Source organism: Rhinolophus ferrumequinum, chromosome 5 (assembly GCF_004115265.2).
Source record: "Rhinolophus ferrumequinum isolate MPI-CBG mRhiFer1 chromosome 5, mRhiFer1_v1.p, whole genome shotgun sequence".
NCBI lineage: Eukaryota > Metazoa > Chordata > Mammalia > Chiroptera > Rhinolophidae > Rhinolophus > Rhinolophus ferrumequinum.
Genome location: NC_046288.1, coordinates 37,801,853 through 37,822,148, shown reverse-complemented (window position 1 = coordinate 37,822,148; position 20,296 = coordinate 37,801,853). Strand labels below are relative to the sequence as shown.

Genomic DNA, 20,296 nt, shown 5'->3' with positions numbered 1-20,296 from the left:
CTACTCTAATGTCATGTGTTCCTGGAAAAAATCTCATGTTCACGAAAGTTGCATTTGAAAGAAGCATGGCTTGTGGGGAAAATAGGGTTGACTATTCAAAACCAGTGCAATTTGATAATCTCAAAAATAAGCAGCGATTTGTGGGGGGAAGTAAGTACTGTTATGCCCTCCCACCCCATTAAAGGTCACTTTAAATGGAGACTCCCATGGGATGTATTAAAGGAGCAAGCCTGGTGGGTGCTAGACTTTACAGATGGAAGTGGAGGTCTGGGTGAATGGGCTGTGGTTAAAATGGGTTCAGAAGTAGTAGAAAACCTAGGGGGAGGTGGGTGGGGCAGGCGTCCCCAGGTACAGGCACTCATTTTTTATTTTCTTAAGATAGAGTTGATGCCAATTCAGCATCAGTACAGAGAAAAAGAGTGCTTTTTTCTTTTCTGCTTAATTGGATTCTAGATATTGTGGTTCTACGAAAGATGAAACACTGTGGCTGTCACATTCTGACACATTCTTCTAATTAATTAATTACAAGTGAGTTACTGAAAATTGCTATGCTGTAGAAGAGTTTTACTTAAATGTTGTAGACTGCTTAAATGAAAATAACCAACTCACTTTACAGAAGCCACAGGGGTCACTGACCTAAGTATTAGTGTACTTTTGGATAGGAAAGTATGCACTCCCTTATAAATGGAATTATTTTCTTTGAGTTGTATTTATGTATGTATCTTTACCTTTGTTTATAACTTTTACATGCTTTTCTGTTGCTATTTTTTACTGTTTTACTGGTGACATTGAGGTTCTTATTTTGATCATTATATCTTTGCTTCCTCCAGTAACTTCATATCCAGTGATTAAACCTTTTCACTGCTGTTCACATAATGAACCATTGTGATTATTGACATGTTTATGAGGATATGTAAGCTGTATTAAAGATGTTATTTGCAAAAGGCGTTGACTGTTACATAACGTAATTTAAAAGAAATATATCTCTTTTCAGGAATTACATTCTTGGAGATGCAGGAAAAAGATTCCTGGGTCTTAGAAGATGACTCGAAATATGCAAGGGAGGTAGTATGTCTTTCTGTCTTAAATATATTGGGTATTTATGCATCAATAGCAGTGAGTTGGAAATGGAGGATTGTCCAAGTAAAAAACTGGATTTGTAAAAGCTTTGGTGAAATCAAATGGCCTGTTTTATGTTATAGAATCTCGTTAATTGGTCACTTGGGGAAAAACTAACAGCTAATGCTTAGTGAATGGTTCTACGCCAGGCATTGTGCTGAGCATTTTATACACACACACACACACAAACACACACAGTTGGGTTTTTGTGTTTTTTTTTAAACAATATTTATTTCTCACAACAACCCTATAAAAGCAAATAGACTTTTTGCTTTCGCTTTCTGGGACTGTTATCGTCCTTGTTGGACACCTACCTTTTTGTTAGATTCTTAGCTCGTTCCACTAGAACCTTTATTTTATCGTCCTGGTATAATAAAATCAATTTCTAGTACTGGTTTATATTCTTGCAGAATTTTTTATCCTTTTAGTTCTCTAGGTTTTTTTTTTTCTTGCTTTAAAAAGTCTTGGGATTTGAAACTATTGGTGACCAAATATAAAGACAATTCTGAATCTGATCCTTTCCCAAACATTTCAGACCTTTTCAACTAATTTACAAGTTATACATTTTACTTTTTAGATACATTTTGACCCTCTGTTACTTGTTTGTTGCTGTGTAACAAATTACCCAAAACTCAGTAGTTTAGAACAGCAAACACTTACAGTGGGAGGACAGGGGAGACATCAGCTTCTAAACTTTCCACTTGGCATTCCTCAGTTTTTTGATGGCTGTTGTCCATATAAAGCAGGGCATAGCCAGTTTTGGAGTGTATTAAGGTATCGTTACCCTTTCTATATATGGCCTGATGGTGAGAAGAAGACACCTGCAAATTACCATAGGGTAATCTTTGCAAAATAGATAAATGATATACTTGAAATTATCTTTGTTAAGGATTTTTTGCTGTCTTAGTAAAGTTGCAGATCTTATCTGTTCTACATGAGAGAATTGAAATGTATAGAAATGTGCATATATGATGTGTTTTTTTAAAAGGACTAGGCTATGAAAACCTTATGACTCGAGCATAAGTTGAAAATAAGAAAATATAAATGTCCAATGATTAAACTTTTTCCACTGCTGTTCACATCATGATTTGTTGTGATTACTGTATGTGGATGAGGACATAATGGAAAAAAATCGTGAGGCTTATAGATACTAGTTTTTGTACATTGATTTACCTGTGAATGCTTTTCCTTTTAGGAATAAAGCTGAAGGATATTTTTCTTAGAAAACATTTGTCTTATTTATCTGATCAAGAATTCAAAGATGTATGTAATAAGGTAAGAGGTTTATAAATTTACTAGCTTTGACAAAATACAAAAAAAAATCTGAACAAAAAATTGACATTTGAGGATAATTTGGATATTGTACTTAATTTTTTTCCTTATTCTTTTAGCTTTCAAAGATAACATAAACATGATTTTAAAGAATATAATTTTATGAATCAATAGATTGGATTAAGAATAGGCAAATTTATTGAGTGTGGGACAAGACTTTTAATTTTAATCGTCATCTTTTGTTAAAAATAATCTTTTCAGTCCCTGAAATTCTTAGAGGTCATATGTTCTGGGGTTTAAATTTGCTGACATATTGGATATTCTGTAAATACTCTTCGCCATGCCAGTGGGTGACCATCCTATAACTTAATCTTTGTTTAAGAACAGTAGATAGGTGGTTGGAAGCTGGAAATCTGGATTCTAATACCAGGTTAATCTGTCATTAATAAGTAGGCATGTTGTCTTGGGGTGTTCTCCAACTTGAGGAAGTATAAAGGGAACACATTCTTGTGACTACTCAACATTGATTTAATTTTCTGTTTCTTAAATTTCTACACTTGATCTTAGCCAAAAGGCCGAGAAGTGATGTACTTCTTAAATTTCTACAAACATAAAAGTTGGTATAAACTTTAAGTCCCTTAATGAAAAGATTTACAAAATAAATGCATTCATAAACAAAACTAAAACATTTATGGGATGGATGCTACTGTTTTACAGCAGTAAATAGGGTCCTAGTTGTAAACACATATGGTCTTGTTCCTTGTGATGACTGAAGTTGAACAATCTGGAAAACGGTAAAGTCGTCCAGAACTTTTCTGCAGACATCAAGATTATTTAAATAAGGAGAGGGGGCCTAAATTCTAAAATGAATGACTTTGGACTGTCAGCCTATCCTAATTTGAAGAATTCTGTATAATCTCCAAACATTCTTCTACCTCCAGTGAGTAATTCAGTCTTGGAATTAGCATTCCTTTGAGAAAAGTTTCGGTTGTTATTTAATCTAGGATTAAGCTTGACTGGTCGTTAACTGAATTGGATTAAAAATGGACTATTTATGAACTAATACAAGCTTTTCTTTTTAGATACAGGTAGTCCTTACTTTGTATCATTCCAACATGCTTGAATATCACTTTCACAGTTTAAATAACACCAGCCCAACAATATGGTTGAAATTTCAGTTACCACAATATTAACTGAATTGTTGCATAAACTTTGTTGCTAGCTCTTTATTACACAAATCATTATGCAAATAAAAAATGTGCATCATCAGTAACCAGCTACGTCACTTCTTTCAAAGTCTGTTGGTGATTGGTGGTCACTGAACATCTATTCACACACAGAAAGTAAAGAATAGTTGTGTTGCCTTCTTTTCTCCCAGTAAGAAACCTATGCAGCATTTACAAAAATGGATAATCAAAACAGGGAATTGGTCGACAAAGATGACAGCAGCAAAGAAAGAAAATGTGATAACCGTGGAAGTGAAATTAGACATGTTTAGATTTGAAAATGGTGACAGCAAAGAAAAGATACGACAAGACGTAGGCCTGCATGAAGCTATGAGCCATATTTTAAAAACCTGATGAATATAATAAAATACAATGTAAAGTTGCTTCAACATCTTACATCTTAAGTTGCACTAGGAACAGAAAGCCGCTTAGGGTTGAAGTGGAGTATTTACTTCTACTTTGGATTGAGGGATATAATCAAAAACAAATCCCCACCAGTTGGGCTAGTATTCAGGCCAAAGCATTCAAGTTAGTTGCTGCATTGAAGGAAAGGGTAATTACAAGATGACTGAAAAAAATACTACTAGTAAAGGCTGGTTTCATCATTTCAGAAGTCTGCATGAATTGATTAATATTAAGCTATCTCATGAAGCAGCAAACTCAGATAAGGAGGCTGTTGTGAAATTTACACCCAGATTCTAAGAATTACAGGCAGTCCTGGCTTTGCACAACAGTGCAAGACTAAGACTGTCCTGTACAAAACACTTTGCAGGATTTGGCTGGAATATAAATGAAGTTGTAAAAGATGTAGATGACCATGGGAATGTTGACACTGCCTCCATTCAAGAATTAGTTCTAGATATGCAGCCAGAGGAACTTAGTGAAGGCAAACATATTTATAAGTGAGGACAGTGGTTGTGTCGTAAAAGATGAACACATCTCGGAAGAAGTGATACAGATGAAAAACTTCACATTAAAGGAACGCTCAGCTATTTCACGCCATTGAGAGCACAAAGGGTAAAATTTCGGAAGCTGATGCAAATTTAGGAGTATAATGATTTGCCAAGGCATAGAAAAGTTATTCACTACATATGATAAATATATAATGAGAAGAAAGCAAGCACTATTCAAACTACTCTTAATACATTTTTATAAAGAAATAAAACACTATAATGTTCAGTGTTTCTAATGTTTTAAATATTTACATTTATAACCAACATCAAGAGAATTTTTAACGTTTTGACATTTTAAGGTCACAGAATAATCATAGATGGTTAACCCCATAAATTAAGATTGCTTTGCTATTTTAGCTTGCATAGTCAAAGTGAGAACTGCCTGCATTTAAAACAAGTTTGGGAGTCTTTATATTTTACCAAATATAAATCAAGTCTAGAAATGGCTATATTTGGGCCTTGCAATAACCAGTAATAGTTTACATTTTCATATTGTCTTTTGCTACCATATCAAGGCTTTGAAATAATTTATAATTCTGAATGTCTTGTATTTTGACTTCTTATAGTAATCCGTTTGTAGGCTAAATCCTGTCTAATAGAATAGGGTTTGGCAAACTTCCTGTAAAAGGCCTTATAGTAAATACTTAAGGTTTTGCAGGCCATATGGTCTTGTATTAACTACTCAACTTTGCACTTGTAGCACAAAAACAGCCATAGACAATAGATAAACCATTGAGTGTGACTATGTTCTGTTGATACTAAAGAGCCAAATGTTTCTCCAGCAAAAGGTTTATTTGGGAACAACAAAGAATTGTAGTTTGGGACATGTGGTTTAATGGCAAACCATACACAAGACCGGAAAGCACAGGAGGAATGTAGAGGAAGTCGGGGGTGAGGGGGGGTGAGTGAGTTCAGAGGAGCTGTTGTAAACAAAAGAGTATTGGAGGAAATGGAACTAGCAGTGTAATGGCTTTTTTATTGGTGGAGGAGATCCAATTACCTGCTGGAGAAGTAGAGTAAAACATCTTCCTGTTGAAGATGGGAAGTACCTCTTCCTGTTGGGGGTAATTGAGGATGAGTGGTAGGGAGTGAGAGCTCCCCCTATAGGCCATCAACTCCAATATAAATGAAATTTATTAATCACCGTTAAAATTGGACACTGAAATTTGAATTTCATAATTTTCTCATGAAATATTTTTATTTTGCTCAAAATGTTTTTTATTCACAAAATATTTTACTTAGCTCACAGGGCCTTACAAAAATGTGGCGAGTGGGAGGTTTGTAGTTTGACTTATCCAATAAGAAAATGTAGTTGTATTATGTAATTGTTTTTCCACTGCAAAGGCATCTGCTTTAATAGGATTACCTTAGAACAAGGAAGAAAGATTACATTTTAAAATTACAAGGTTCAGCTCCCTTGCCAGTTCTGTTATCAGATAGTGGTTTTGATGATACAAAATAGTAAACTGGGATCACAGGAATCATACTTCTAAGAACAACTGTATTTTCCCCAAAATAAGACTGGGTCTTATATTAATTTTTGCTCCAAAAGACGCATTAGGCTTATTTTCAGGGGCTGTCTTATTTTTTCATGTTCAACAATCTACATTTATTCATTCATGTACAAAAATCTACATTTATTCAAATATAGTCATACCATCTTCTTGTGGAACATTGTCATAACTCTCGAAACCCCGAATTCCAGCTTGAATTTCTTGTGACTCCATTTCCTGTAGAACGATTGGCCCCAATCTCTCATGTCCAGCAATAGAGCTCTCCTTACATGAGCACTTCTTGTCCATGTAGCCTGCTCGTATTGCAGTGGCAACACAGATGTCACTGATTTTGTCCCATGAATTCTTCACCCAAGTCACGACATCTTGCAGGCTAGGCTTCACAAAGTTTCCACGCTGATTTCTCTCCGTTCTATTTTCAATGTAGTCATTGATTTCCATGCACAAATGGTCCTTGAATGGCTTGTTTATTGCAATATCAAGAGTCTGGAGATAGGCAGTCATTCCTGCAGGTATCATTATTTGATCTATTCTCTCTGGGTATCTATTCTCTGCTTGGGTATTTACAAACAATTGTAATTTATATTATTTGTATTAACGTCAATATTTATATTTAATATTTTTCAATACGTCCGTCGTGTGTTGCAACGGCTGTACTAAATGCGTCAGTCTGGCTGATCTTATGATCTTAATGGGGGTTTATTTGTGGGGTAGGGCTTATATTAGCATCCTGAAAAATCATGTTAGGCCTTATTTTCCAGTTAGGTCTTATTTTCGGGGAAATACAGTAACATTTGAAGAGCACTGACTGCCAATCACTTCGGAAGCATTACTTTAGTCTGCCCTCACAAACCTACTGTCCCTACTTTGCAAACCTCAGAGGAAACTCCATTCACTCAAGGACCAAGAAGAGACGGAGAATGGGAGCAGCAAGCCTCCCAAATCCTAGGTCAGGGTGCGTCTCACACCACCTGCCTTGACATACGGTTCTAAAGTGACGGCCTGAATGCCTTTGGCTAACTGCGGGTGGCAGAATGAGCCAGTGGTTACAAGTGTGGGCTTTGGATCTGGACCGTGTTGCTTCCAAGCCCCGCTCTTCCATTACTCCCTGATTTTCCTCCAGCTCCTTAACTCAGCCCTGGTTTCCTCACTTGTAGAATCATTAACAGTAATAACTGCTAACTTTTACAGATGCTGTCTGTGTGTGGAACATGGTTCTAAAACTTCCTCCTGTAGGAACTCATTTAATGCGGACACCGGAATCTCCCTCACATGGAAATATCTGTACAGTGCCCAAAGCCCTGCCTGGCACAGTGCTCAGTAAATGCCAGCTTTGATTGAGAATCCAGTCAGGCTCTGCGAGTGCTGGTGTCCCTCATCTTGGCTCACTGGTAGGTATTCACAGCGCTGGCACGTGGAACGCTGTCACCCCCAGTTCAGCATGGTCACCCAAGTTCAGACTATAGATGCCCTCAGTGCCCCACGGGAAGAGCTGGTGGATCATAAGCAGGCTCCAGAGGGTGCTTCTGAGTCTTGACAGGCACAGAGCCACTACCGCACTCATTCCGGATTTGGAGGGCCTGGGCCTGTTGTTCCCTGATGAGGTCCGCCACCAAGTTCAGCCACCAGGCCCTGAGCATCCTTCTTCCCCTTGGTGTGCTTCCACACTCAGCGACTCCTGCACCAGTTCTGCCATCTTACAGGATATTTCACCTCCATGGCATCGCTCTTGGTGGCAAGAGGCTAAGTTGAGCCAGTCTTCTCCAGTCCTTCCCCACGTGATCACGTATGTCTAATGCTGCATTCAGGTCTGGCTCCTATGGCGCGCGACCCAGCTGGCTGCTTCTGCCTGGAAGTCGTTCAGAAGCCACAGCAGGTCTTGGGGCCACGGGGAGCAAGCAGTTCCCGCAGCAGCTCAGTGTGCTCAGGATCCAGCTCGTTCAGCTCGAGCAGCGCAGAGAAGAGGTGGAGGCCACGCTGCAGGTGCTCCAGCTTCCTCTTGCCCACCTGCACAGGAGCTTGAGCTCCGTCACTTCGGCACTCGACCGGCCTAAGGATACAGTGCAGCAGCACCAGGTTAGGGTCCATGGAGGTGGGCGACAGCGGCCTGTGGGCGGGCGAGACGGGGCCGGACCCAGTCCTCCATTAGTCTCTGTTGCCCTGGCCCAGCACCCCTGATCTCAGCCCACCGCCTGCTTCCCACCCATCTCCCTTTTCATATACCCCACACCCCAGCCTCCCCACCAGAAGTCAGCCTCCCAGGATTGTATTAAGTGATAATAAATAAACGTAACTACTGCTTGAATCTTTGAGTTTTGGGAAAGTTGTTCTAATTAACCTTTTTTTTCTTACCAGTGCACACTTCCAGATAGTAGGGAGTTCAATGTTTTATGTTGGCTCAAATGGCCCCACTTTTAAGTCCCGGGTTGTTGTTGGCACCTATCTAGGTAAACTAGTCCTTGCAGTTATTAAAAATGGAAGGCTTTTTAGAACACTGGAAATTCGCTATTGTAGCCTAAGTTATGCACATGATATGGTCTATTTCAGTCCCACAGAAATAAACTTGCTTTTTAAGTTGAACCACAAGCATAAGACACTAAAGGGGTGTTGGAAAGAGTGCAGTGAGAGTACAAAAATGTGCCTACGCTAGTTTAAAACCAAACTTAAATAGGGTTTGGTTTTAAAGAAGTTCTTAAAACAATATTGTAGAACCAAGTAATTTTAAGAACCAAGTCACAAATTACTGTTATTGCAATAAGTCCCTCGCGGCCCTATTTTCACGTGGTTTGTCCGGCATTGGCAGTGTCCCGGGGGCTACTGACGTCTGAGGACTCGTGGCTACGTGGCGTTCCTGCGAGCCACAGCCGTTCTTTGGCCAGACAGCTGCACCCAGCAGGACTTTTCTTTTTCGCGTAGTCGGGGACACTACACCGATGCCCTACGCGCCGCCTCTCAGAGCTGGTCCCTAATTTCATAAACGTTGGGGCGCCGGAGTTTAGTGCCCCGCCAGCCGCCCCAGGCTCCGCCCCGGACTGCCACCACTCCCGGAAGTGCAGTGGAGGGTCGCTAGCTGGAGTGGGCGGGGCGAAGCATCGCTCCCGGAAGCTGGCTGGTCGGCTGGGCGGGCCTGCGGCTGCCACGTTGAAGCGGAACGTGGAGGAGGCCCTGGGCCGGGAGGAGGGGCGGCGGCGAATGCTGGAAGACTCTGACGGACGCCGTGCTAACGCAGGAACCGGTCGCCGACGGTCTCCGCCAGGTGTGTCCACCCTTTTCCCTCCTGTCCTCTTCGCCGGCTCTCAGGCCTTGAGATAGAGCACGGGCCATAACTGTGACCCCAGCCTCGGTCTCCGCTGGTCCCCGTCAGCCTGCGGCCCGGTCTCCGGTAGCGGCGCGCCCCTGCTCTTGGTTTTGGGCCCAGCCGGACAACGCCTGGCGTCACGACTGCATTGGGGATCGCGCCGGTTCACTTCCGCCGTCGTTTCCACTGCTGAGCAGGACAGGGTGTCTTGCCAGGGTCGGTAACTGGGGTCTGAGGTTAGGAGACCTTCACATCTTGTGCACAAAGAGGTGCCCCGTCCCCAAGGGCGAGGGAAGGAAACAAACCTCTTGATTACTTTGGCTGACTCTAGTTGGTTTAGGATTTTTGTATTTTAACTGTTGCCAGATTGAAAGGTTCGTAGGTTTTAACTGAAGGCTACTGTCATTTAACCAAGATTGGATTATTTTAAAGACAGATGTCGCCAATCGTAGCCTATACCTGGAAGGAAGTCTCATTAAGTCTTGTGTTTTTGCTAATTATAAGATGAATTATGGGGCAGGTGTAAAATAAAAGATTGCCTGGGCTTGTGGGCATTATAAACTTCTGTGTTTGCTCAAGAAACTCACTTTGCATCGCTCTCTGAAATTGCAATGATGGTCTGTGGTAAAATTTTTCCTCCTAAACTGCCTCGTCTAAGTTTAGAAAACTGGTTTGATTGTTTTTGTTGGCAACTGTAATTGTGTTTAATCGATAATTAGAGCCTCATCCTTGTATCATGATATCGTACGTTTTCTGTACATACCAGTTCTAGAGTTGGTTAAACTTCACTCACCTTTTATTAGTAGTTCTTCTGTGCTACATTGTCCCTTAATTTCAGCTCTGGGAAAGGTTTGTACACTCTATAAACAACGTGAGATTTGGAATGGATTTAGAATTATTATACTGCTTAATTTTATAGAATCAGGGTCTTTTCTGAAACTAATAACCTAAAAATAGAAAGGAATTTGTAAGCTGTAAAGAGCATTGATTCTTAACCTTTTGGGTTTCCACTCCTTTTGAAGATCTGATGAAAGCACTGGATCATCTTCCTAGAAAAATGCGTATGTAGGGTTTTCTGTATAATTTATGAGGCTTACCAACCCCACGTTAAAAACTCATATAAGGTGATATCATTGAATTGATTTTTACATTGTTTTTAGAAATGTTGTCATTCTTAGGTTAATTTCAGCTCAAAAAGTTTTATTTATTAGGTTCCAGATAAGTATGACACCATTTAGCCCAGTAACCAGTGTACAGTTGCTTTTTTGATTTGGTTTTGGTTTAGTGAAATGAGCCTAGAACATTGGTGACACTAAATAAATCCTGTAGAACAAATGTGCCCATCTATTATGAGATACTTGGTCCACACAAGATGGATTTTTTTACTAAAGGCAGTGCTAGCTAGGGATTGTATTCCTGGTTCAGGAGTCAAAGTTTCCAATTCTGTTATCTCCTTCACTTTTTACTGTCTGAGGTATGGGTCAGCTCTATATGTAGCATTGTAAGGTTCGCATTTGTTTAGAGTACTATTGGAGTTTAGTATTGTTTCACAAAATTATCATTTAGAAAGTGAGCAGAAAGAAAAAAGTTTCCACTTAACTAAACGCAGTTGTTGTGGAGAAAAAAGTTGGATGAAAAAATAAGAGTTCTAGTCTGGAACATAAATTTTCTTCAGTTAGATGTATTCTTGAGGCTTCACTGGGATAAACATTTTAAATTGTTGCTTTTGTAATAGCTCACATTTATGAACATTTATTTACTACCTGCCAGGTACTATTCTCAGCACTCTGTATAATATTAATACCTCATTTAATTTTCTCAACATCCCTATGGTATCCATACTTTTATTATATTTAATTTACCAAGTGGGAGTCAAGACACACATAGGTAAAGTTACATGCCTAAGTCACAGGTAGGACATGGGGGAGCTGGGATTTAAACTGAGGCTATTGGCTCTAGACTCTTAACTACTGTGCTAGATATTATCTTGTAGATGGCATATGTGAACAAGCTACTGTCCTTACAACTTTCTTTTCATATTTTCAGAATGATTAGGTTCTGTGTAAAATAGCCTTAAATGAAACAGGTCTGCATAGTGTGATTTCTAATCACATATAATACTGAAAAAAATCACACAAAGCCTTTAAAGCAAGTCTCACTTGGGAGGTACACATGTTTTAATCTAAGCCTTTATATTTTCAAGAATATTAATTACAGCTAATGAACGACCATTTCTAAGAGAAGGAAATACATATGCTTCCAGATGAAGCTGTATTTCTAATTATTAATAATTTTGAGAATGATTACAGTAGGTAGATTATGGTTCTCTTGTTTAATTAGATTCAGACCACAGAATGTAGTTACAGGCCATTGTTGTAGTATAGTGCTTTTTTTTTCCCCCTTAACGGATTATTTTGAAGCCTTGTGTTCAGTTCAGGTTAATAAATGGAACTGCTTCTGGGTGAAGTACTAAGACAAAAAATAGACTTTTATAAATGCTTTGAATTCCCACTTAATCATTTTATGTTCTTGTGGGTTTATCTCTTTCTCTTTCAGTAAATGTTACACATTAACTAAATATTCATGAATTAGGTAGCCTTTGTACCTTTGCTCTTAGAGATACTGTAATTCTATTCAGTTTGGTTTAATATATATAAATAGCTATTTTGTTTTCACTTTTAGAAATTATTCTTAAAGCGTTTTATATAACCTTTTTTCTCCCAAAAGTACTTTCCCCTACTTTTTTTTTTTAAGGAGGGCACAGCTTACAGTGGCCCATGCGGGGATCGAACCTGTAACCTCGCTGTTATTAGCACCACGCTCTAACCAACTGAGCTAACTGGCCACCCGTCCCCTACTTTTTAAATAAGATCTTTTAAACAGTTGAGAATTTAAAAATTAAATGTTTACCTGAAAATGGCCTGTCTAGCTCATCAATTTGAATTCCCCTAAATATAAATATTCAGAATCAATCAAACAAAATTTTTGTGTACCTCACCCTGTGCTAAGCAATTGTGTGTCTGAAAAGAGTAAAAGTTTAAAAACTTGGTTGAAAAAAGACATTATTTGTCTAGTTTGTGAGACAAGATGATATATAAAACTATTGGTAAAAAGGCAGTGGGAAAATATGTAAACAATTTGTACTATAGAATGTTATAAAGTTTTGTTAAGATTAAATAAGACTTTATTATAAAATATGTAAAGTGTGGTGCAGACAGATAGAAACGGTTAAGAGTTTATTATAAGTCAGTGTGGATTGGATCATTAGGGCAGTTTTCATGAAGGAGCTGGGACTTGAACTTGATAATTGGCTGAGAGGAAGAAGAGGGCATTTCATATAAAGAAAATAGGCTTCTTTTTCACTTCTTAGAAAATGGGGAATATTTTCCTTTTTTTTCAGAATAATCTTAGGAAACTAGATGTGTAGTTTTCTTGATTAATCTCATGATAGTAATATTTTTTAAAAGTAGTTAGCATATTAAAACTTACTAACCTATGTGTTGGGTACTATTTGGCTCTCTATAAAATACATTATCTCATTTAAACCTCATGTTATCCCATGAGGTAGTCACACTTATCCCCATTTTACAAATATAGAAATGGGGGCTCAGATAGGTTAAATAATGTGTCCAAATTATCATAAGTAACTGCTGATATTCAAATCAAGTATTGTTTAGAGGCCCTGCTTTTAATCACATGAGTCATTCAATCTCATAATCCACTTTTACTTAACCTAGCAGTTTCTAAAACATATTTCTTATTCTCTTAATCTTATCATGAATCACAGTTGCTTTGTCATTAATTATTTCTTCTAAATGTTAGCATTTCTTCTAAATGTTAGTATTTCTTCTATGATTAAAATTGAATATCTGAACTTGTTGAAATAACAAAAGCTTGGACACTGGAGCCAAACTTCTGAGTTCTAATCTTGGCTCTGCCTCTTGCTAGTACAAATTATTTAATCTTTCTGCGTCTTAATTTTATCATCAGTAAAATGTGCTTTAAGTATAAACATTTTGACCCTGTATGTCTCAGGGCGTATTGTTACTCTAAGGTCCTCTTAAGGAAACTAATAGAAGATGAACTTTATCCTTTAGAGATAAGTAAGAAATCTGGCAAAAGTACTGTCAATTATATTTAACTATAGACCTGAGACTAAAAAGTGGGAATAAAGAAGAATAAAATGTACATGTTAAATATATGACAATGTAGGAATTAGTTTTAAAACTTTAAAAAATTAAGAAAACTGGGAAGTAGGAAGAAAATTGGAGGTAGAATGAGTTTGTGGATTGCCTCATCTATAAAGGCTGGAAGTCAAAGGACATCATTTAAAGCTGACAAATCAGTTAGTAGAAGTGTAGGCATACTTAACAGTACAAAGGTAAACACTGAGAAAGATAATTCCTTGACTATAACTGTAGTGCAAGAGGAGCAGTAACATTATACAACCTAATTTCTTTAGTGCTCATACTTAACTGTGTAAAGAAATAGAAAGTTAATGGTATTAAACAAATTATTTAAAATTATGGTCATAAAGATACAAGCAGAAACACATTAGAAAAAAATACTAATCATCCTAATTATCAGAAAAACTATAAATATACAAACAGAAAATAGACAACAGTGAAAATATTTTTTTAATTATAAAACCAAACAGCAAAATAAGGTAAACTAAGAGCAACTATTTGTCATATCAGTAAATTTTATTTTATTTTTGTTTGTTTTCTTTTTTCATATCAATAAATTTTAAATGACTGTATTAGTGAGTCTGTTGAAAAGATTTTCATATTGGATTACCAAGCAAAGTCTGATTTTTGTTTGCTGTATTCAAGGCAGCCCGTGAAAACTAAATAGTTCAAAAGTTGAAAAGGGCAAAAGTGTACACATAAAAACAAATAAAAAGAAAACTACCGTGTTTCCCCAAAAATAATAGCTGGACAATCAGCTCTAATGCGTCTTTTGGGGCAAAAATTAATATAAGACCCAGTCTTATTATATTATACCATACTATGTTATATTATACCGGGTCTTACTGTAAAATAAGACCGGGTCTTATATTAATTTTTTGCTCCAAAAGATGCATTAGAGCTGATTGGCCAACTAGGTCTTATTTTTGGGGAAACATGATAGGCTGTTGATCGTTCTATGAGACAAAGGAAAATTCAGGCCCAAAGGCATTATTTAAGACTAAGAAAAATTCTTCATAAAGCTAAAAGGTGTATTTTACAGTGAACATTTAATATTATGAATATCTGTCTACCAAATAATTATGTATTAAATAACAAAGTAACTTTCATAAAGCAAGTTTTGGGTGATACCAGGAGAAATAGACACAAATACATTAGTGGTAGACTTATAACTTCCTGTACCTGGTCAAGACAGATCAAATGGGGAAAGCAAACAGGGATATGGAAGACCTACTAAAATAAGTAACAGAATAGATTTGCTTAATGTATATTGAACTCAACCCTGAAAACAGAGTACCTCTTTTTTTAAGTCTTGTGGAACATTCACAAAAACATCTACGTATATATGCCTCAAAGAAAACTTAAATAAATTTCATAAAGGAGAAATAGTATAGGAAAATCACAATGCAGTAAAAATAAAGGCGCCTCCACTTAGATATTAAATTCAACAATTCTTGAATCAATGGAGAATACAAATGGAGATTGTAAAATGTATAGATGACCATAGTGATGAAAACACTAGGAAATTATAACTTACCCAAAATTACCTTGAATAAAGAAAATTCAAATAGATCAATTTCCGTAGAAGAAACGGGGAAAATTACTGAAGGACCCCCCAAAAGTATAAGAACATAGAAAAACGAGGAAAACTCCCACATTTTTTGTGAAACAAGTAAAACATTGATATCAAAATCTGACAACTATTGTACAAAAAAAGAAAACACAAAAGATATAAAAAACTCATATAAGTCAACACCAAAAAAACAAACCATTCAATTGAAAAATGGGCAGAGGACCTGAATAGACATTTCTCCAAAGAGGACATAAAGATGGCCAACAGACATATCAAAAGATGGTCAATGTCACTAATCATCAGAGAAATGCACATTAAAACCACAGTGAGATATCACCTCACACCTTCAGAATGGCCATCATCAAGAAATGAACAAACAACAAATGTTGGTGAGGATGTGGAGAAGAGGTTCCCACCTCCTGAACTGTTGGTGGGATTGAAATGCCCATCAATAGACAATTGGATAAAGAAATTGTGGTACATTTATACAATAGAATATTACTGTGCCATAAAAAGGAATGAAATCTTACCATTTGCAACAACATGGATGGACCTACAGGGTATTATGCTAAGTGAAATAAGTCAGAGTGAGAAAGACACACAACCATATGATCTCACTTATATTTGGAATCTAAATAACAGTAAAGGAGCAAACAAAACAGACTCGTAGATACACAGAACAAACTGATGGTTGCTGGATGGGAGTGGGGTTGGAGGGCTGGGTGAGAAAGATGAAGGGATTAGGAAGTACAAATTGGTAATACAAAATAGTCATGGGAATGGCAAGTAGTACAGTATGGGGAATATAGTCAATAATATTGTAAAAACTATGGTGTCAGATAGGTACTAAACTTATCAGATGGATTACTTCTGATATGGATTACTTCATAAATTATATAAATGCCTAACTACTGTGCTGTACATCTGAAACTAACATAAAATAATATGAATGTCAACTATAATTTTAAAAAACTATATATATATATATATATATATATATATAACGATATCATTGACTACATTCCCTATGCTGTACTTTACATCCCTTGACCGTGGATAGCTATGTACAGTATCAGATGGGTAGTAGACTTGTTGGGGTTATCACTTTTTGAGGGGTGTGTCTAATGACTGTGTTGTTTAGTGCACCTGAAACTAATAGAAAAAAAAAACACACACACAAAAGAATAAATCTCACTATGACCGTAGAAGCAAAACTCTTAAATAAATGGAATCTAGCAGCCCATTATAATAATATACCATGATCAAGAGAGGTTTATTCAGAATATGGGAAGATGGTTCATAATTAGTATAATTTGTTTTTATTGATAGGCCTAAGGTGAAAAATCATATGATCATCTCCAGTTACCTAATGAAAAGCACTTGACAGAATTGAACATGCAATCTTTATAAATAGCAGTCAATAAAACAGTAATCAATGGCTATTTCCTCACATTGTACGCACATATCTATATGTATGTATGTATATCTCAATTCCCCAAATCATGCTTAGTGGTGGTACAGTATGCTTTTTTACTAAAGAAAGGAAGAAGACAAGAAATCTCACTGCTGTCACTAATTTTTAATGTGGTATTACAAACACTAGCCAACTCAGACAAGAAAAAGAAATTTAGAGGTATAACACTTTGAAACAAAGAGGTGAGGTAACTGTCACTATAGACATGTGATATGGGTGTATATATGGAAAACCCAACAGAATCTACTGAAAAACTACTCCAAAAAGAGAATTCAGTAAGAGAACAGGATACAAAATTAATATTAAGAAATCATTTGCCTTCATACAACAATAACAAGAAGATAAGCAATATATGAGAAGGAAAAAAAGCCACATTTACGAACAATCCAAAAGATAAGATATTTAGGAATAAGCAAGCCCACTATGTCAAAATTTTTTTTTAAATACTGAAAGATAAAAAAAGACAAAAGACACCATGTTCTCAATAGGAATATTCAACATTGTGTTAATTCTCTGTATGCAGATTCAATAAAAATACATTGATACATTTGATGCAGATTCAATAAAAATACATTGCCTTTTTTCTGCAGTTGATAAAAACTGTTCTAAAGTTTATGTAGTAAAATACACAGTAATAAGATGGAAAACAAGGTAAGGGTTAATGCAGTAGATAGAGGTTATTGGAATCATACTCATATAAAATCTCAGTATTTAAAACAGTGGAGTGCCTAGCGTGTAAGTAAGCAAATGGATATAAAGGAATGGAAATCCAGATATAACTCTTAAGTATATATAGGAATGTAAACCGTAAGCTACATCCAATATCTAGAGGAATATAAACCTAAATAGTAAATCTAGAATTAAACCTAAATACAGGAATTTAGTACATGATAAATGTGATATCTGAAATTAGTAGGAAAAAAACTTTTCAATAAATGGCTTTGGAGCAATAAGGGAAAAAAACACTTTGAATATACATTGTATACCAGGATATAGTCCATGTAAGTCAAAATTTAAATGTAAAGAATAAGCCATAGTTTTTACTCTAGTATTTATTCAGTAGCTAACACACATAGGTCAGAGTAAGCACAGTATGTTGATGTGTAAAACAGTTTTTGCACGTTACTGGAAAGATATTTAACAACACGTTTTTTTTCAATTTCTATTTATTGTCACTTAATTTCTGGCTACTAAGGATGCACATAGTACAGTGTTATCCAAGGTTATTGTGCTTATTTCTAGTTAATGATGAAGTGACTGAAAACTTGCAGCTTTTTCTTGATGTTTTATTATATTCCTGGTAATACTTTTGGTCCTTCATCATTAATAATTCATTTAGTATTCATTGTGACAATACTGATCATAATACATTTATTTCAAATTCATACAGATGTCATATTTCACTGCTATAGGATTTTCATTGTAATTTGGAACTAATTAACATACCATTAAAATAAAGTGTTACCCACATTTTTCATTTTAAACATAAAAAAAGGAATAAGCCATAAATGAATTTGTTAGAAGAAAAATACAGGTGAATTTCTTCATAATCTTGGCATGCAGAAGGCCTTTCTAACTAAGCAAAATTTAGAAAACATTTTGTTTAAATGTTTTCTAAATTTTGATTAGTTAGAAATTAAAAATTAAAAAGTGATAATTTTGACTATAAAAAAATAAAAATTATGGTACATCCATACAATGGATTATTTTTCAGTGCTAAAAGAAAGAACCTATCAAATCACAAAAAGACATGGAGGAACCTTAAATGCCTATTGCTAAGTGAAAGAAGCCAATTTGGAAAGGTTACATATGGTATGATTATAACTGACATTTTGGAAAAGGCAAAACTTTAGAGACAGTAAAAAAAACAGTGGTTGCCAGGAGGAAAGGAGAAAAGACAGAGGAAGAGAGGAATGAGTAAGTAGGCGGAGCATAGAGAATTTTTAGGATGGAAACTTCTGAATGATACTGAAACTTCTGGTGGATACGTGTCATCATTATACATTTGTCAAAACCTATGGAATATACAACACAGAGTGAACCCCAATGTAAAATATGGACTTTGTATGTGTCCATGTGACAATGATATGTCAGTGTTGATTCATCAGTCGTAACAAATATACCACTGTGGTGCAGGATTTTGATGGTAGGAGATGCTGGGGTTGGAGGGGAAGTATGTGGGAATTTTATATACTTTTCACTCAATTGTTCTGTGAACCTAAAACTATTCTAATAAATAAAATCTATTTTTTAAAAAAACAAAAATCTTGTGAAAGGTAAAAATATATATATAAGCAAAATTAAAAGATAGTCTGACGATCTAATAGAGAAATAGACAATTGACGTGGACAAAAATAGACAGAAAAGGTGACAGAGAAGGAAATACGGAAGACTCAAAACCATATACAAAAGATGCTCAACATTATTTATAGTATGTGAAATGCAAAGTATAACTATACAGAGCTAACACTTTTCACTCATCAATTGTGTTGGTAAAAAATCTAAGTGTTAGCAAAAAAAAAACCTTATTCTGGTAAGGCAGCAGCTACTCATATATTGCTCTTGGAAATGTGAAAAGGTACAGTTGCCATGAAGGGCAACATGGCAATATCCATCAAAGTTAAAATTGCATTTAACCTTTAACCCAGCATTTTTGCTTCTGTAAAATTTATAGCTGTCCTTGCCCCTGAATTAAAGAATATGTACATATGGGCATTTATTTCAGCATTGTTTGCAAAAGTAGCAAAAGATTAGAAACAACTCAGATGTTTCATAGTAGCAGACCAAGTAAGTAAATTATGGAAGTCTTATAGTGGAATATTGTGCCATGTAAATACATTTATGTAAAATAAGAAAGATTTTTTAAAAAGCTATATATAGCACAGTACTTCCTGAATTTTTGTACCCAAAGTAATTTTAACAGAAAGAATATATAAACTAGTGGTATGGGGGATTGTAGCTTGAAGTGACCAGTTTTTTAAAAATTTCTGCTTTATATTTAAAAATATGTGTGCTTACTATGTTCTTATTTATAGTCTGTGTAATTTAAAACTAATTTAAAAAACTTATCATTGAGTGATCCTGCTGCAGGAAGATGCACCTTGTTGTTTATGTGCCTTCTCTTACCCCTGATACACTGCCAGCCATCCTTGTCTGAGAAGGATGAAGGATATAGTGTAGCAGATTTTTTTCCAGACTGATTTTTCAGGACTATCATCTGTAAACAATTAAAATAACCCTATATTTGTCTCAAAATAATTTAGTAGGTTTCTCTTTCTAAGATTGAACATTCCCAGCATGTGATACCTAATTTAATTTATTGGCATTCAGACATTACTAATGATACAGTGGTTTGTCCAGTATATTTATGTTACATGTTAAGTGTATTTCTATCTCTTTAGCAGGATGAAGTTAAAGGAAATAGATCGTACAGCCATGCAGGCATGGAGCCCTGCCCAGAATCATCCCATTTACCTGGCTACAGGTAAGTTCAACAGAGAGAAAAATAGTATGAGTCACCAAATTTCTTGTCTTCCACATCTGACTTTATTTATACCTGTTCTTTAAGATTCTGTTTAAGCTTCATTTCTAGAAAGCCTCTCCTTCCCAAATGAGATACCTCCCTCCTTCCTGTCACCTGAGCTCAGTGACCTTCCTCTGTGTTCCCGTGGCACCTTGTA

At 36.1% G+C, this 20,296-nt stretch overlaps 1 protein-coding gene and 2 pseudogenes across 15 annotated transcripts in view; 1 reads left to right on the top strand and 2 right to left on the bottom strand.

The window, feature by feature from the left end:
• Positions 1 to 2,854: 2,854 nt before the first annotated feature.
• On the bottom strand, positions 2,855 to 2,978 carry LOC117022674 (uncharacterized; annotated as a pseudogene).
• Positions 2,979 to 7,483: 4,505 nt separating this feature from the next.
• On the bottom strand, positions 7,484 to 8,671 carry LOC117022289 (FAS-associated death domain protein-like; annotated as a pseudogene).
• Positions 8,672 to 9,164: 493 nt separating this feature from the next.
• Positions 9,165 to 20,296, top strand: part of SEC31A (SEC31 homolog A, COPII coat complex component) — a 63,596-nt gene continuing 52,464 nt past the window's right edge. For 8 of the 15 annotated variants that reach the window (XM_033105494.1, XM_033105490.1, XM_033105493.1 and 5 more), the window contains exons 1-2: positions 9,202 to 9,340; positions 20,018 to 20,100. In XM_033105494.1, coding sequence (XP_032961385.1) covers positions 20,022 to 20,100 — 79 coding nt within the window. In that variant the 5' untranslated portion in view covers positions 9,202 to 9,340; positions 20,018 to 20,021. The other 7 variants (XM_033105498.1, XM_033105495.1, XM_033105496.1 and 4 more) reach the window with 6 other exon arrangements.